At 42.5% G+C, this 14,535-nt stretch overlaps 1 protein-coding gene across 1 annotated transcript; it reads left to right on the top strand.

Moving 5' to 3' along the window:
- The first annotated feature begins 12,590 nt into the window (after positions 1–12,590).
- LOC115926405 (uncharacterized metal-dependent hydrolase TatD-like) lies at positions 12,591–14,261 on the top strand. Its single transcript, XM_030991092.1, has 2 exons — positions 12,591–12,783; positions 13,624–14,261. Exons 1-2 carry the CDS (start codon positions 12,591–12,593, stop codon positions 14,259–14,261), a joined length of 831 nt encoding a protein of 276 aa, XP_030846952.1.
- Positions 14,262–14,535: the final 274 nt, after the last annotated feature.

The raw sequence follows: 14,535 nt of genomic DNA, 5'->3' as shown, positions 1-14,535 counted from the left end.
ATCCTACATCACATCGTGGATGACCATGAGTGGTTGTCAACACTGGATGGACAACCAAGAAAGTGTGAGCATGGAGTTCTGGGAGAGGATCGTGAAGTAGCTTGGCTACAACCAGGAAGTCCACCACATGAGAAGCTTCGTGAAATCATCATGGACAAGCGGTTTATGAAGACCCTGCCGTACTACGTGGACTTTCTGCACACAGGTAGCTTGGAGTCCTTTCACTCTACACCCGTTATGTATGCCCCGAAGCGGAACTACTTTTCATTGGTAGGATACACCACTAGGACTAAGCTGGCAGTGCTCAACTTTAATTTCCATTCAGATAGAAAGCAGGCCAAGACCAAAGATTGGAGACTGAAGCGGGGAAGACGTTGGAACAAGCGTACCAAGCGGTTTGTGGTATACCCAATTATGGAGCCAAAGACGTACACCAACATTCCAGATCCAGACAGGGATATCTGTCTAAAGATGAAGTGTAAAAAAAAACAGAACATGACGGTGAAGTTTGCAGCATGCTTAAGCACACCTTTATTGCACTTCACCAGCTGCTGGAAAGAGTCACAAAAGACTATTTACCAGGGGGAAAATATCATAACCTACAGGAAAATGAGACGTACGTAAGTGAAACAGCCTTGGCCCCAAAACATAATAAATTACCTGAACGAATTTTTGGTTACCTCGACTTCCTTCTAAAAAAAGACCCAATGTTGCTGCCATCACTAATGAAGCACAAATTATGTTCCTTTTTAACAAAACGTCACAATATATAGATGGTCTTTCTTCAGAAAAATTTGAAGGTATGCTGAAGGGCATAATGTCAAGATCAAGTTATGAGCTTATTCAAACAAAACAAGGAACAACATAAAAAACACAAAAGTCTGTTGAAAAACCAAAAAGGGAAAGAAAGCAAATTGAAAGCACAGAGGGAGAGAGAAATTGAATTGAATACAAGCCCAGGCTTCAGAACAGCAGTGGCAAAACATGAGGAAAGCCCGACTGACAGCTTCAAACTTTGATGCCCTAATGCGATCAAGAAAAGAAGGAAGAGGAACACTAGCAAAACGAATAATAGAGATGGAGCATTTACCAGCTGCCATCTCATGGGGTAGAAGGAAGGAGGCAGCACTTCCAAAGTACTTCAAAGTAGAAGGAAATAATCACAAGAATCTCTCTTGTAAGGATAGTGGATTAGTTGTAACAGAGAAGTATGGATATGTAGGAGCCTGCCCAGATGCAGTTGCAGCATGTAAGTGTACCACCATGTCGTGGTAGATGGGTTGTTGAAGTAAAATGTCCATACACTGAGAAGGATTCGCATCCAAAGGAAGCAGCATTGAAGAGAGGTTGTGTCATTATTAACAACAAACTGGTTTGTGGTGACGGGTGTACATAACTGTACCAGCACTAAAAGGCATCAAAGGAAATAGGAAAAACTTGCTTTCGAGATCGGAACCAACAAAATTGTTTGTGGATCATGTCTTATTGCCTCAAAAAGATCAGGCAAATATTGACCTACAGAGCGGGAGTAACATGCCTGGATTGCATGTAGGCGAAACAGCGGGATCGGGAGAGCTGTCAAAGGAAATCGATGTGATTAGTGAACGATCAAGCAGAACGAATCATGGAACTCCTGCAATACAACGTAAAGCTCAAAGAGCACCAAAGTGACTCAGTTCAAATGATGGATGGTGAGGCTGGTTCCATGTCTTACAAGAGTGATGTTAGGAAATGTGTGTACTCTTTATTGGACCATAATATTAGTTTTGAAAATGTAGGGCATGTCATTGAGACAGTTCTGAGAATGATCAGAAAATTCCAGATCATACTCCTACGGGTCGTACTGTCGCAAACATGAACAGAGAACGGTTATTACTAGTGCAAAACAATTAGAAGAGTTGGTAAAACATGACAATTTAACAATTGGAACAGATGAGCCTCCAAAAGCTGGAGACATTTTCATGGCATATACAATGCATGACAAAGAGGGATCAAGTTTTCTCAGTGTTATCTGCATTTGTTGAAATTTGGATTATACTGTTTGTATCGTTACTTTGTTTTCTATTTGGTATAGGGTTTAATTTATTGTAATATGCCTTCCGAGGACAGCCCTCCCCCTGTCCCTGATGAAGATAAACTACCTTCTGGTGCTGACCCTGACACCTTGAGTAAGTTTTTGGCAGAGTCTGGACTTAGCCTTTCCCAACTTGAAAAATTGGTGAAAGGGTGTTCAATAGGTAACCCTCCCCCTGTTCACACCCTTGCCCCTACCCCCAGCTCCCCTTCCCCGCCACCTGCCCCTAGTCATGGCGTAGTTAATGCTCCATGTCTCCCCCGTCTTGGCCTCTTCTCAGGAAAAGAGCCAGTAAAACAAGGTGAGGTAGACTGGGAGACATTTAAGGATGTCGCAATTGAGGTTGCGTCAATGGCCTCAACTGACGAGCAAACAAAAAGGCGCGAGATCGTCACTAGGCTTTGCGGACCTGCTAAAGATTTTGCTAGGCAAGTTTTCCCAAGCTCCACTGTCCATGGACTTGTATCTTTTTTGGACAATGTGTATGGCGCAGTAGAGAACAAGTCCCTTACCCTTAGCGAGTTTATGTGTATGTCCCAGGACAAAGGGGAAAAGCCCTCAGACTTCCTAAAGAGGACACAGCTAAAAATAAACAAGTTGGTGGAGATAGGAGACCTTGATTGAATTCTGTAATTACTCAGTATGCATTTAATGTGTGAGTTTAGATCGAAAAATGTATTTAGATAATCAAGATAGTCAGATTGAAATAGAAGTTTATATCAATCATGGTTTATAGAAGGATCAATGATTATGGATTAATGTAGTTTACATTTAACAATGTGTATGGATTGAACTTTGGCGACACAATTCAATCAAGAAAAGAAGGAAAAAGGAGCACTAGCAAAACAAATAATAGAGATGGAGCATTTACCAGCACTGACAGCACTTCCAAAGTACTTCAAAGTAGAAGGAAATAATCACAAGAAACTTTCTGTTACGGATAGGGGATTAGTTGTAACAGATGAGTGTGGATATGTAGGAGCCTGCCCAGATGCAGTTGCAGCATGTAAGTGTACCACCATGTAGTGGTAGATGGGTTGCTGAAGTAAAATGTCCATACACTGAGAAGGAATCGCATCCAAAGGAAGCAGCATTGAAGAGAGGTTGTGTCATTATTAACAACGAACTGGTTTGTGGTGACGGGTGTACATAACTCTACCAGGACTAAAAAGCAGCAAAGGAAATAGGAAAAACTTGCTTTCCCTTCGAGATCAGAACCAACAAAATTGTTTGTGGATCACGTCTTATAACCTCAAAAAGATCAGGCAAATATCGACCTACAGAATGGGAGTAACATGCCTGGATTGCATGTAGGCAAAACAGCGGGATCGGGAGAGCTGTCGAAGGAAATCGATGTGATTAGTGAATGATCAAGAAAAACGAATTACGGAACTCCTGCAATACAGTTCAAAGCTCAAAGAGCACCAAAGTGACTCAGTTAAAATGATGGATGGTGAGGCTGGTTCCATGTCTTACAAGAGTGATGTTAGGAAATGTGTGCACTCTTTATTGGACCATAATGTTAGTTTTGAAAATGTAGGGAGTGTCATTGAGACAGACAGTTCTGAAAATGATCGGGAAAATTTCAGATCATACTACTACGGGTCGTACTGTCGCAAACATGAATAGAGAACGGTTATTGCTAGCGCAAAACAATTAGAAGAGTTAATAAAACATGACAATTTAACATTTGGAACATATGAGACTCGAAAAGATGGAGATATTGTCATGGCGTATACAGTGCATGACAATGAGGGATCGAGCTACATGTATGTGCTTGGAATGAGGGAAATGATTTCAAAATCGGCTGAAAATACTCTTGGGACTTTGGAACTTCTATTAGCTCCATATGTTCTGCATTGGACAATGGTTTGCCTGGAAATGATGTAGGTTTGAAAATTCTTACAAAAATACAATGAGTGACAGAGCAGCCACAGAATGTTTGTTTATGCTGCAGACATTTAGGGAAAAATTTCTGCGTATGTATAAAGAGGCATGGCAACATTTCAAGCAAAACTCACTGAAATGAATCATTTTTTCTATGGCCTACATCTTCTTGCCTTTGATGACTTCGACAGTGTTAGTATTCAAGCCTTCATTCAGGAATGTATGTGCCCACAATTTGACACCAGTCTAAATTTCCCATCACGTTAATATGTTATCGTCAATTACATATACTTTTAATCATAATATGTAAGGATGATCACTTGCAAATATATATTTTTAATGATGCTGGTTGATTCCTCCATATTCGCACCATGTGTGTAAAACATAACTGGACCAACATGGAAGCAGAGCAATCCAAGCAGTGCTGTTGTAATGCACGCAGATAGACATGAAGCCGCTAAAGAAGAATGAAGTTCACATGATAATTTTTAGTGTGAAAGCATATGGAAGTACTTTGATTATCTTATCTTGTCAAGATGGTTTCTTTATATTTGATTCACATTCCAGAAGCAGTCAAGGTTTACTGATTGATAACGGACACAGTGTTGAACTTAGTACTCTAAGTTGACAAGGTGTGTACAAGCATTGCATGAGGTTAGCAACATGGCCAAGGGAACAAAGATATTCACCGATTACAACCCACCGACGTATTGTCCTAACTTCAGCTAAACTTGATGAAGGGGAAAACCGGAGAGAATCTACAGCGACAACGGCACGAACTTCCAGGGAGCCGAGAAAGAGTTACGGGAAAACCTTGAGACCCTAAACCAAGACAAGGTCGATAGATTTCTACAGGAGACAGGGCAACTGGACACTGCTGGGCCTCACACCTGGCCAACTTTGACATCAGTATCCATTATTGTCCAGGGCGCGCAACCACTAATGTGCCCCATGTACACTGAATATGAAGTAACTAGTATATGTGCAAAAGCATCTTCCGGTAAGAATGAAACCTTGAAAGGCTATCGAGAGTTACAGGATTTTTTTTGTGAAGATATATATACATATATATATGTGACTGATGTCAGAACTTGACAACCATGCATATGCAGATGAGGTGAAAAGAACAAATAGGATGGTGGACATGATCCACAGCAAGACCGAGGAAGGGGATCTGAAAAGAATCCTAGCGGAGTTCCCCAAAAGTAACATCAAGGTAGTTTATAGCGACAGTGGCCTTTGGCCTAGGGATACAGGTTCACGACTTTGATGTTGTCGTGAACTGGGGAGTAGAATCAATGCTTGTTTACTGGCAGGAAGTGGGTAGATGCGCTTGCGATGGCCATCAAGGGTACTCTATAATGTACGCGTATCCAAGATCGATTATTGATTGTACCGACAAGACAGTTAAAAAGATCCTTGCAGAGAGGGTTTTCAGACTGTTGAGTTATACAATACTTCCTTGGAGCTGCAGGATTTACTGAGAGAGTGCTTATTTACCCATCACGGACAACACTCATTGCATGTTTGTTTCCTTTCTTTGTTTTATTGAGTTTGTGGCTAACACCTCTACATTCTGGTATTGTCTTGTAACCTGGTCTTGTTACTTTTGTGTGTTTGTAACTTTCTATCCCATTTTTTTCTTCATGTGTCTGGCAATCCTCTAGCCACGAAATTGCCAGTTGGTGGTCCAATAAAGTTGCCTAAAGGACATATGATCTTTGTTTGATGTTGAAATTCCATGTTGAAAATGAAAAAAGACTCTCTTGCAGCTCAACAGACAGGCAGCTCACACAGCTCCCTAATTTTTCTTACTTTTCTGTTATGTCCTGTTCAGCATATGTTTTGTGATTGCTACTAGACTGTTATTTGAGTTAATAATGTTCAAGTTCCAGAAAACTGGCAACGAAACAGGAAGGCTGGGCAGGGCTTTTGGATTGGATTGGATTCAAAGAACGCCAAAATCTTGCTATTCGATCACCAGAGGCAACTTCCTTGGCCCGTGCCATGGCTTTTAATAGACACACAGTAGGAGAGTTCTATGCGAACTTGGCACAAGTGATGGATAAGCACAAGTTCCCGGCACAGGATGTATATACATGTAACCTGGATGAGACAGGATGCACAACAGTCATTGATAAAATATAAAAATTGGCTCAAGTCTCCTACATCTCCCCTACAAAATGTTGATGTTGTCCTGAACTGGGCAGTGGAATAAATGTAATAGTGTACACTGTAAGTATGAGGCAATGTGAACATATATATGTGGCTGATGTCAGAACTTGACAACCACGCATATGCAGATGAGGTGAAAAGAACAAATAGGATGGTGGACATGATCCACAGCAAGACCGAGGAAGGGGATCTGAAAAGAATCCTAGCGGAGTTCCCCGAAGGTAACATCAGGGTAGTTATAGCGACAGTGGCCTTTGGCCTAGGGATACAGGTTCACGACGTTGATGTTGTCGTGAACCAGGGAGTAGAATCAATGCTTGTTCACTGGCAGGAAGTGGGTAGATGCGCTTGCGATGGCCATCAAGGGTACTCTATAATGTATGCATATCCAAGGTCGATGATTGATTGTAAGGATGACACAGTTAAACAAATCCTCACAGAGAGGAGTTGTAATCTCCCAGGAATGGAGGACGGAACTCACGAGTTTCCACAATGTAACCAGGAGTGTACCATGTGTGAGTGCAGGAAATGCCTCTGTTGCACTTTCTGTGCAGAAAGTTGTGCATGTTGAGGTGGGAATATTGAAGTGACAAATCGTCTCCTATTAACAGAATGATAAAGGTAATTCAATGATGACCTAAAGGGGAGGAAAAGAATTCTCATCCAAAGGAAGCCGCATTAAAGAGAGGATGTGTACTTATCATGAACTGGTTTGTCGTCATGGATGTACGTATTACGCTTGAGGTCAAAGACATCTACGTGTTTGCGTTTTACAACATTGTGACTTATAGTTGTATACACTACTAAAGGAATATGCTGAATCTTTGTAAACTTTAAGTAGATTTTTTACAGGAAAGATGAAGAAGCTTGGAAGTTTTTTTCTTAAAGAACATTCTGCCCCAACTGTTGGAGTAAATTATGTTTTATTCAAAGTAACTATTTCCAACTATTTTGTGTTAAACTCACACATTTATATTCATGATTTTAAGGCCTACATAAATATGTTCATTTGCACGACCCTCAAAGGAGTCATGCGATTTAAAGGACTGTGTATTCATTATGAAACTGGCCTATAGGAAAAGAAAACCACAAGGATCGTTCATAAACTTGCTCTGGTACTAGGTCTATAAATCTTGGATGCCTGCGCCTGCACCTGTTCTTCGCCCTATCCTTCGACCTATTATTTGATCTCCAGTACCTACTCGTCTTCCTCTCGCTATCACCTCTGTTCCTTGCTTTCCAACACCATGTTCAGTGGGATGTGTACCTCAGCCCAATCCTCCTCCCTTTGCATGCTCCTGCTACTTCTATTGGGTCACAGATTCCTGTACCCCCTCTCTTTGTCGAAGTAGTTCTTTTGTTTACCCTGTGGGTGACTTGCCGGAGATGGCTCAACAGCTGGTCCGCGAGGACATGGTGCCGGTTCCTCCCTCTTCGGTCCTTGTGAATGGCTTTGACAGTCATTTTAACTTTGATCGAATGAAAGATGCCATCGCGAGGCGAGGTGATCAGGATTACCGTTCCCGGTCATCCCAAATGGGTTCCCTTGTTAATAGACGACGGCTGGTCTAAGCTAGAATGCCTGCTGGCGTGTCGCCGGGTCACTGCCATCAGTGAGCTGGGGATTGATTATTATAATGTACCCCAGGCCGAGTGGCCCAAGCAGTGGGAATTTGTTAGGAAGGTCCATTTGTATTGTACCACCATGTCGTGGTCAATGGCTCGTGGAAGTGAAATGCCCATACTCAGGCAAGGATTCTCATCCAAGGGAAGCTGCATTAAAAAGAGGACGTGTAGTTATTAACAATGAACTGGTTTGTTGTGACGGGAGCATGTACATATTACTCTCAAGTTCAAGGACAGATGAGCATTAGTGGTTGAATTTATTATGACTTAGTAGTAGTTGTATGATTTAGTGGACAGAAGGCTCCTAACAATCGCTTTGAGAGGTACAAGAAGGATGTAGCCGACTTTCTTGAAGAGTTCAAGACAATCTATTCTGTTCCGAAGTTATATATATTATAGTTATATTGCCTCCTTGATGGAGGATGTATACTGATGCAGCTCTACGACTTATAAAGAAACCACTGACATGAAGCATAAAATAGTTACATTCAACCAAGATTAGACAACAAACATTCCCTTGATTGAATTCTGTAATTACTCAGTATGCATTATTGTTATTGTTATTATTGAGTTTAGATTGAATATGGTGTATAGATAAATCAAGACAGTCAGATTGAAATAGAAGTATATCAATCATGGTTTGTAGACTGATCCATGAGTATGGATTAATGTTTTGATTCAACAATGTGTATAGATTTAACTTTGACTACCCAATTCAATGAAGCAAAGAAGAAAGAGGAACACTAGCAAAACATATACTACAGGGTGACCAAATGGAACATTTGCCAGCTGCCATCCAGTGTGGTAGAGAGAAGGAGACAACACTTCAAAATAAATTAAACGTAGAAGGAAATAATCAAAAGAAACTGTCTGTTACAGATAGTGCATTACTTATAATGGATAAGTATGGAAATGTGGAAACCAGCCCAAATGCTGTTGTAGTATGCAAGTCCTCTACGCTCTATATGTCAAGCCAAGAACTTGAAGACATTGTTATCAGGCAAATCGAGAGGGAGCCAGGACGCATTATGGACTTGATGGCATCTGCAAGAAATGACTCGCCACCACCATCCCCTGGGAGACCAAATGACATTCCACAATGGTGTGTATGTGGAAGTGCAGTAGGAGCAGGAGTCAGCGTGATGGGACTAGGACGAGAAAGGGCAAGTGGAATGGTGAACATGATTTGAAACAAGACAGAGGAAGAAGATGTGAAAAGAATACTGACGGAATTCCTCGAAAGGTATCATCAGAGTAGTGGTGGCAACAGTGGCCTTTGACCTAGGCATTCAAGTACACAATGTTGATGTTGTCGTGTCAGTCAAATAATAAAGGGTTACCTGAATAAGATAATCTCAAAAAAGATAATCTCAAATGAACGAATGGTAATTTATTACTTTAAATTATATTTGTTCTTTGACTCGTCTTTTGATGAGGCAAAGATCCTGTCAAGTACCGGCTTGTTCACAAGAGGCAAGGAGGACACAGAGGACCAAGACGCCATAGAGGACCCAACGAATAGTGTTGGGGAAGGGGAAGGGGAAGTGAACAGGGCGGGGGTGGGTAGTGAAGAGGAGAATATGACGGATGATGATGGTGTTGGGGAAGGGGAAGGGGAAGTGAACGAGGCGGGGGTGGGCAGTGAAGAGGAGGAGAATATGACGGATGATCATGGTGTTGGGGGAAAGGCAACTATGTGAAAGTGCAAAACAACGCCAGGAAGGCAGAGGACACGTCAAACCTGGAATTGAAAGATGATGCTGTGCAGAAACGAAAGAGACATCTTCCCCAGAGATTTAGCAAATCTTTATCGAGTGATTCAGGAAGTGATGCTGGTTAGTATTTGTCTCTTGATGGTTAGTAGTGCTTGGCTCGGCCAGAGACGTATAATTTACATCTTATTTCTCGTTCTCACTAAAGAGTCTGCTTTTCTGCTTATCCCTCAAATAGACCTGGTATTCATGAAACTCTGCTATCTTAGCACACTTCAATGGGTTTTCCTATGGGCATCCATTAGCGTAAAAATTTAGGTTTTTTCCTAAAGTTACGTCTACTATTCCATGCTCTTAATCCTTTGAAAGAAATACACGTGTAACCCTGAAATTTGTTTACCTACACCACATAAATGTACTACTCCATTTCGTGGTTAATAAATCGTGGAAGTGAAATGCCCATACTCTGAACAGAACTCTAATCTAATCCAAAGTAAGTAAGATAAAAGTAAGATAAAAGCAAGTGTTTCCTCATATCTTTTTCTATTTAGTCTAATTTGACAATGTCCAGACTGCCTAGTCGGTATTATGGTGTACTATTTGTCAATTTTCTGAAAATGAAGGCAAACCCGCGAATACGATCAGGATCATTTATCGCAAGACTCCCTTGTGTCATTTTGACCTCATGAAATATGTGAAGAGCAAAAGAGGCGGCACCTTCATGTCATTAAAAACATGTGCTCTCCCCCCACCACCTAGCGATTTCATTGCCATTTCATTTTCTTTTCTCTTTTTCTTTATCATGCTGTAAATATCAATTTCTGCAGATTGTTTGAAACTTTGTAACAAGGATGTTTGAAATATTATGTCCAATTAGGCGAGATAATTATGATTTGTTACAAAATACAATTTATCATTGAAAAAGCCGCAAGATTAGTAATGAAAAAACAAATCTAACCAATATTTTGCATCTTTCTTTTTGCTGCATTTCTGTTCTATTCGTATACAGCTTACTGAGGAATCTTCGGAAAGTTCTGATGGAGTCAGCGCCGGATTCGGCAATCTCAACACATGGGCCCGAATTCACAAAGCAAGGTTTGAGCTCAGACCTTGCTTTGTGAATTCGGGCCATGAAGTGGAGAGGCCACAAAGCAGGAGTCATGGGACAAGGAGTTGGACGGGGAAGGGTAAGTGGAGCCCGTGGAGAGGAAGAGCAGGAACAAGTGAAGTAGGAACAGGAGCAGGAAGAGGAGCAGTAACAGGTATAGGTATAGGACGAGGAAGAGGAAGCAGCGTCATCTTCAGAGGGACAGGCAGGGTCGATACAAGTCAAGGTGTTCTAGAACTAGAAGGCCAAGGAACAGAAAGCCACGAAGTAGACATCGAAGGAACTGGCGAAGGAGGTCGTCGGGGAAGAGGCATGAGGAGAGGAAGAGGTGCAATAGAGAGACAACAGGTCGAGGTTGCATGCATAGAAGACTTGCACAAAGATAGAAGAGACAGACGTACAGATGTATGGACGGACAACCCGAAAACATGTCTCCGGCTACTTTGTAAATATACACTGTAAATATGAGGCAATGTGAACATATATATATATATATGTGGCTGATGTCAGAACTTGACAGCCATGCATATGCAGAGGAGGTGAAAAGGACAAATAGGATGGTAGACAAGATCCACAGCAAGACAGAGGAAGAAGATGTGAAAAGAATACGAACGGAATTCCCCGAAGGTACCATCATAGTAGTGGTGGCAACAGTGGCCTTTGGCCTAGGTATACAGGTTCACGGCGTTGATGTTGTCGTGAACTGGGGAGTAGAATCAATGCTTGCTTACTGGCAAGAAGTGGGCAGATGCGGTCGCGATGGCCATCAAGGTTATTCACTGATGTACACATATCCTAGATCAATTAATGACTGTAGTGACGAGACAGTAAAAAGGATCTGCCCTCTCGAGACATCTCCAGCAGCACTGGTGAGAGGTGGAGGAGGGGGACCAGCTCTAGCAGATCGTCAAGCCCAAGCGGGAGCTCCAGCGGCTCAACCCAACCTCCAACAGCCCGTTGCTAGGCAGAACCAATACCCCAGTGACAGCGAAAGGGCGACATCCGTCCACCGCTCAATCAGGAAGATGATAGCTGTCGATTTGAGGCCGTATTCTGTTGTGGAGAATGACGGCTTCAGAGGGCTTCTCACAACGATGGATCCGAGGTATAAAATCCCATCAAGATGTTTTTTTTCGGAACAGGTGATACCCGACAAGTACTCTGAAGTGAAGGAGGCTCTGAAAGCCAAACTTTCAAAAGCTCTTCACGGCATTAGTTTCACCACCGACATGTAGAGGTCCCAACAGAACAAAGAGTACATGGTGGTGACTTTCCACTGGGCAACTCTCAAGGATGAAATGGTAAGTAATAATTTCATCTTCGGGATCTCCCCCTTTTCGTTCATTACGTTCGTCATTCAACTTGTAGTCTTGGATCTTATTCGGTTATTTCATTACATTATATATCGTGTTATATCATTCTGATTGCAGTGTAAAATAGTTCAAAAATGATTTAAGCCTGGCCAAATAATATCAAAAATTCTAAATGCGTTTTTTTTTCCTCATTCGATTTCTTGTATAAAAAGAGAACATGCTTCTCTTTGCTACAAGCGACAATGGAGCCAACATCCGTCGGTCCCTGATCATCTTCACGACAGAAAAAAACTATAAGGGGGTGGGTGCCGTGCATCGCCCACTGTCTGAACCTGACGACAAAGCAAGGTATGGACACCCAACGCTTTGTGAGAGACCCAATTTCGGTTTTGCGTACATTGGTTTCCAAGATCAACAACTCGCTGCCGGTCAAGCGGAGTTTTGATCAAATTAACAAGAGATGTTGAAACAAGATGGAATTCAACTCTGGGCATGTTGGAGAGCATCATTCGACAAAGGGATGCCGTAGAAGCTCTCAGGGATGAGGTATTTCGAACCAAAATCAAGGAGGCCATTTATACATCAGTTCTTGGGCTTTCTGAGACGGAGACGATGGATGATGAAGATGTCATCTCAGTAGACTCTGGCCCAGACTCTCCAGCACGAGACCAACAGACAGCAGCTGGCCAAGCTTGATGTCAGCAATGGAGGCTGCCATGATGGAGTCCACCTCATCCAGCTCCGAAAACAAAGGACCTGCCTCTGCAAGATCGAGCGAAATTCGCAAGTCAATTGTCCACGAATTGGAGGTCTATCTCCAACAACCAGTTTTAAAACTTCAGGGCAACGTGATAGAATACTGGAGCCGCCGAGAGACCCGAGGGCAAGGTGCATTTGCAGAGGAATTGGAGTCTCCAACAATATGAGGACTATGTCATATCAACCTATTCAAACCAACCTCTTGCAAGAACTGGATTCAGAATTGCCTGTTGTAGCAAAAGTAAGAGGCTGACCATTTTGGCGAATATAACCACAGTCTTGGACATTGATAAGAAGGTCGGACGTGGGCAGATTCAGATTATACCCAACAGCCATGCCATCGGGATATGCAAAAGCATCGTTGCCGGTTGTTCTCATAGCTGGAATCAACAGTAGGAACTTATGTAGATTATTTAGTACGAAAGTGCTCCGATTTCAAGTGGGAAGTGCCGGTTGAGAAAGAGATGAACAGTAGGTTCATAAATAAAATTTCTTGGCGCAAAGTGAGGGTCAAAGCCTAGATCTTCTAAACTGTCCACCACAAGAACGACTAAAAAAGGATTTTGCATCATATTGTATTACAACTTTGGGAAGGAGCTTATGTAGATTATGTAGTACAACAGTCCTCCAATTTCAAGTGGGAAGTGCCGGTTGAGAAAGGTATGAACAGTAGGTTCACCAATTAAATTTCAGCCACAAAGTGAGGGTCAAAGCCTAGATCTTCTAAACTGTCCACAAGAAGGACTGAAGAAGGATTTTGCATCATATTGTATAACAACTTTGGGAAGGAGCTTATGTAGAATATGTAGTACAAAGGTCCTCCAATTTCAAGTGGAAAGTGCCGGTCGAGAAAGAGATGAACAATAGCTTCACACATGAAGCTTGTTGGTGGGGTGGTGAATTTCTGCAAACCGCGGCATTTCGACCAGGCACTCTGACTTATTCCAGTTCTCTTCCTTTTTCATATAGCCGTCGGGGTTCATCTTAAGTATGTCTCCATGCTCACGGATGACGGCTGGGATAAGTTGAAGTGTCTCTTTGCATGTCCCAGGGTTACTGCGGTTAGTGAGCAAGGCATAGATTACTTTTGTGTCCCCCAGGCCGAGTGGCCCAGGCAGTGGGATTTTGTAAGAAGGGTTCTGGGTTTAGGTTGCCGCAATATGGTACTGGTTCTACACCTACGACCGGCCCAGGGCGATCCGTGTGGCCATCACCTGCACGGAGAGTTCAGGGACCTTCTGAGGCAGTTTTGTGGGCATCAAGAGCACATCCACATCCACAATTTCACTGGTGATGCCCAAGAACTGGATGCATGGATGGTTGCCTTCCAGAATGTGTACGACGGAGTGTCGGGCCTAGCCCTTTCATTTAATCCGGCCCAAGTGGACATGGTCCGAAGTATTCCCTCCCCCTGGCTCCTCTTGGAGACTGATTCCCCGTACTTGCCCATGTTCCCGGGTGCGTCGGTCAACACCCCCTACTTGTTAGAGGATGTTGGCCGACTGGTATCCCAAATTTGGGGGCAGCATTTCAGGGCGGTGATGAAGGTCTCCACAGAGAATGCCCAGAGACTATACTCTGGGTTTGCGTGCCTAGTTATGCCTTGATTTCCTAATGCCTTTAATGCCCCGGTTAATCCCTTACCCCCATGCCAAGACGTTTTGCAATTTTTCATCAATGTGTTTACCCAAATGTAATATTTCACTCTGTGATTGAGAGAATTATTTAAAGATAGATCTGGGAAATATCCTGTGTATAACACCTAATTTCTCCACATATAGTTCCTAATAAGTTAAATGTTATATATGGCATTCCCTGTGGAGCATTGTGTAATTATACACAGCTGAGTTTTCCTTTTTTGGGATCTTGTATATAAGTCAT

The sequence above is a fragment of the Strongylocentrotus purpuratus genome, unplaced genomic scaffold, assembly GCF_000002235.5.
Source record: "Strongylocentrotus purpuratus isolate Spur 01 unplaced genomic scaffold, Spur_5.0 spur5_contig_845, whole genome shotgun sequence".
In the NCBI taxonomy this organism is placed as follows: Eukaryota; Metazoa; Echinodermata; class Echinoidea; order Camarodonta; family Strongylocentrotidae; genus Strongylocentrotus; species Strongylocentrotus purpuratus.
Note: the sequence above shows the minus strand (reverse complement) of the source record. Positions and strands in the feature narration are given on the sequence as shown.

Excerpts from the sequence above, each read along its gene's own strand:
- LOC115926405 (XM_030991092.1), top strand. The coding sequence starts at position 12,591 with ATGTCAGCAATGGAGGCTGCCATGATGGAGTCCACCTCATCCAGCTCC. Across the intron at positions 12,784-13,623 it reads CCGAGAGACCCGAGGGCAAG|CCGTCGGGGTTCATCTTAAG; the intron begins GTGCATTTGCAG and ends TTTTTCATATAG.